Source organism: Orycteropus afer, unplaced genomic scaffold, assembly GCF_000298275.1.
Source record: "Orycteropus afer afer isolate SDZICR_OR568_19922 unplaced genomic scaffold, OryAfe1.0 scaffold00211, whole genome shotgun sequence".
Taxonomy (NCBI): domain Eukaryota; kingdom Metazoa; phylum Chordata; class Mammalia; order Tubulidentata; family Orycteropodidae; genus Orycteropus; species Orycteropus afer.
Window position 1 is genome coordinate 353,248 of NW_006921798.1, and position 1,070 is coordinate 354,317.

Genomic DNA, 1,070 nt, shown 5'->3' on the forward strand with positions numbered 1-1,070 from the left:
CAAAGCTTGAGACATAAAGCGTAGGGACGAGAAAAGAGAGGCGGGAAAAGCAACTGAAGGCGAAAGAGAAGGAACTAGTGCGGACCTCCTTAGCAATTGAGAGGAGGGCCGCACCGCGCAGATCCAGGCAGGACAAGGAGGTGCGGAGCTAGGAGCCACGGAAGCTGTGAGGGCCTCCAGGCTGGGTCTTCTTGCACCTCGGGTCACGCCTCCTTGGCGGAGAAGGCGCCTCGCCTTTGATTGCTTCCAGTTACTGCAGAACTTCCTGCCCTGGAGAAGAAGCGAGTCTCGCTTGGGTCTGCCTTGCTCCTGGCCTGAGGAGTGAGACGGAGTTCACCCCGCGCTGGCTCCCGAAGCCAGGAAGGGTTTGGGTAACAGAAACCGCCAGCCACCTTGCCTTGAGTGAAGGCTCTCGTGTTGGGATTCTTGCTCACTTTGCATCCACACTCTTCAGGATTTTGCGCCTCCCCGGGGACCACTCGCTGGGAGATGGCCGTGTTGATGCGAGGCAAGGACTCGTCCCGTTGCCTGCTCTTACTGGCTGCAGTGCTGATGGTGGAGAGTTCGCAGCTCGGCAGTTCGAGGGCCAAAGTCAACTCCATCAAGTCCTCTCTGGGCGGGGAGACGCTTGCCCAAGCGGCCAATCGATCTGCCGGCATATACCAAGGACTGGCTTTCGGCGGCAGTAAGAAGGGCAAAAACCTGGGGCAGGTAGGAAACCCCCCCAAACAAACTCTTCAGCCAAGAGAAGTAGGGACCAGCGTTCTTGTGTGCGCCTTTTGCCTTTGCGCCCGGTTGCCTTCTGCGCTCACCCCAGGTGTGGTGCGCACAGCCTCTGGAATGAAGTTCTCTGAGAAGGGACTTCACTGATGGTGGTGGTTGGGTGACTTGACTGCAGGTCTTTCAGTGCACGGAGTAGGTGGGTTAGGGTTCTGTCTCCCCTTTGCTTTGGGTCACGGGCGTGTACCAAGATCCAGTTTGTTCTTGTGGCGAGCAGTGGTCAGAACTGTCCTTCTCTAGATTTAACACTGATTCCCATGATGAAGGTAATAATAGCAGCTAACTCGTAG

The 1,070-nt window shown here is 56.8% G+C and overlaps 1 protein-coding gene across 1 annotated transcript in view; it reads left to right on the plus strand.

Annotated features, from left to right (window-relative positions):
• The first annotated feature begins 489 nt into the window (after positions 1-489).
• Positions 490-1,070, plus strand: part of DKK2 (dickkopf WNT signaling pathway inhibitor 2) — a 143,692-nt gene continuing 143,111 nt past the window's right edge. The window contains exon 1 of the mRNA XM_007948287.2: positions 490-711. Coding sequence (XP_007946478.1) covers positions 490-711 — 222 coding nt within the window. The remainder of the gene's footprint in view (positions 712-1,070) is intronic.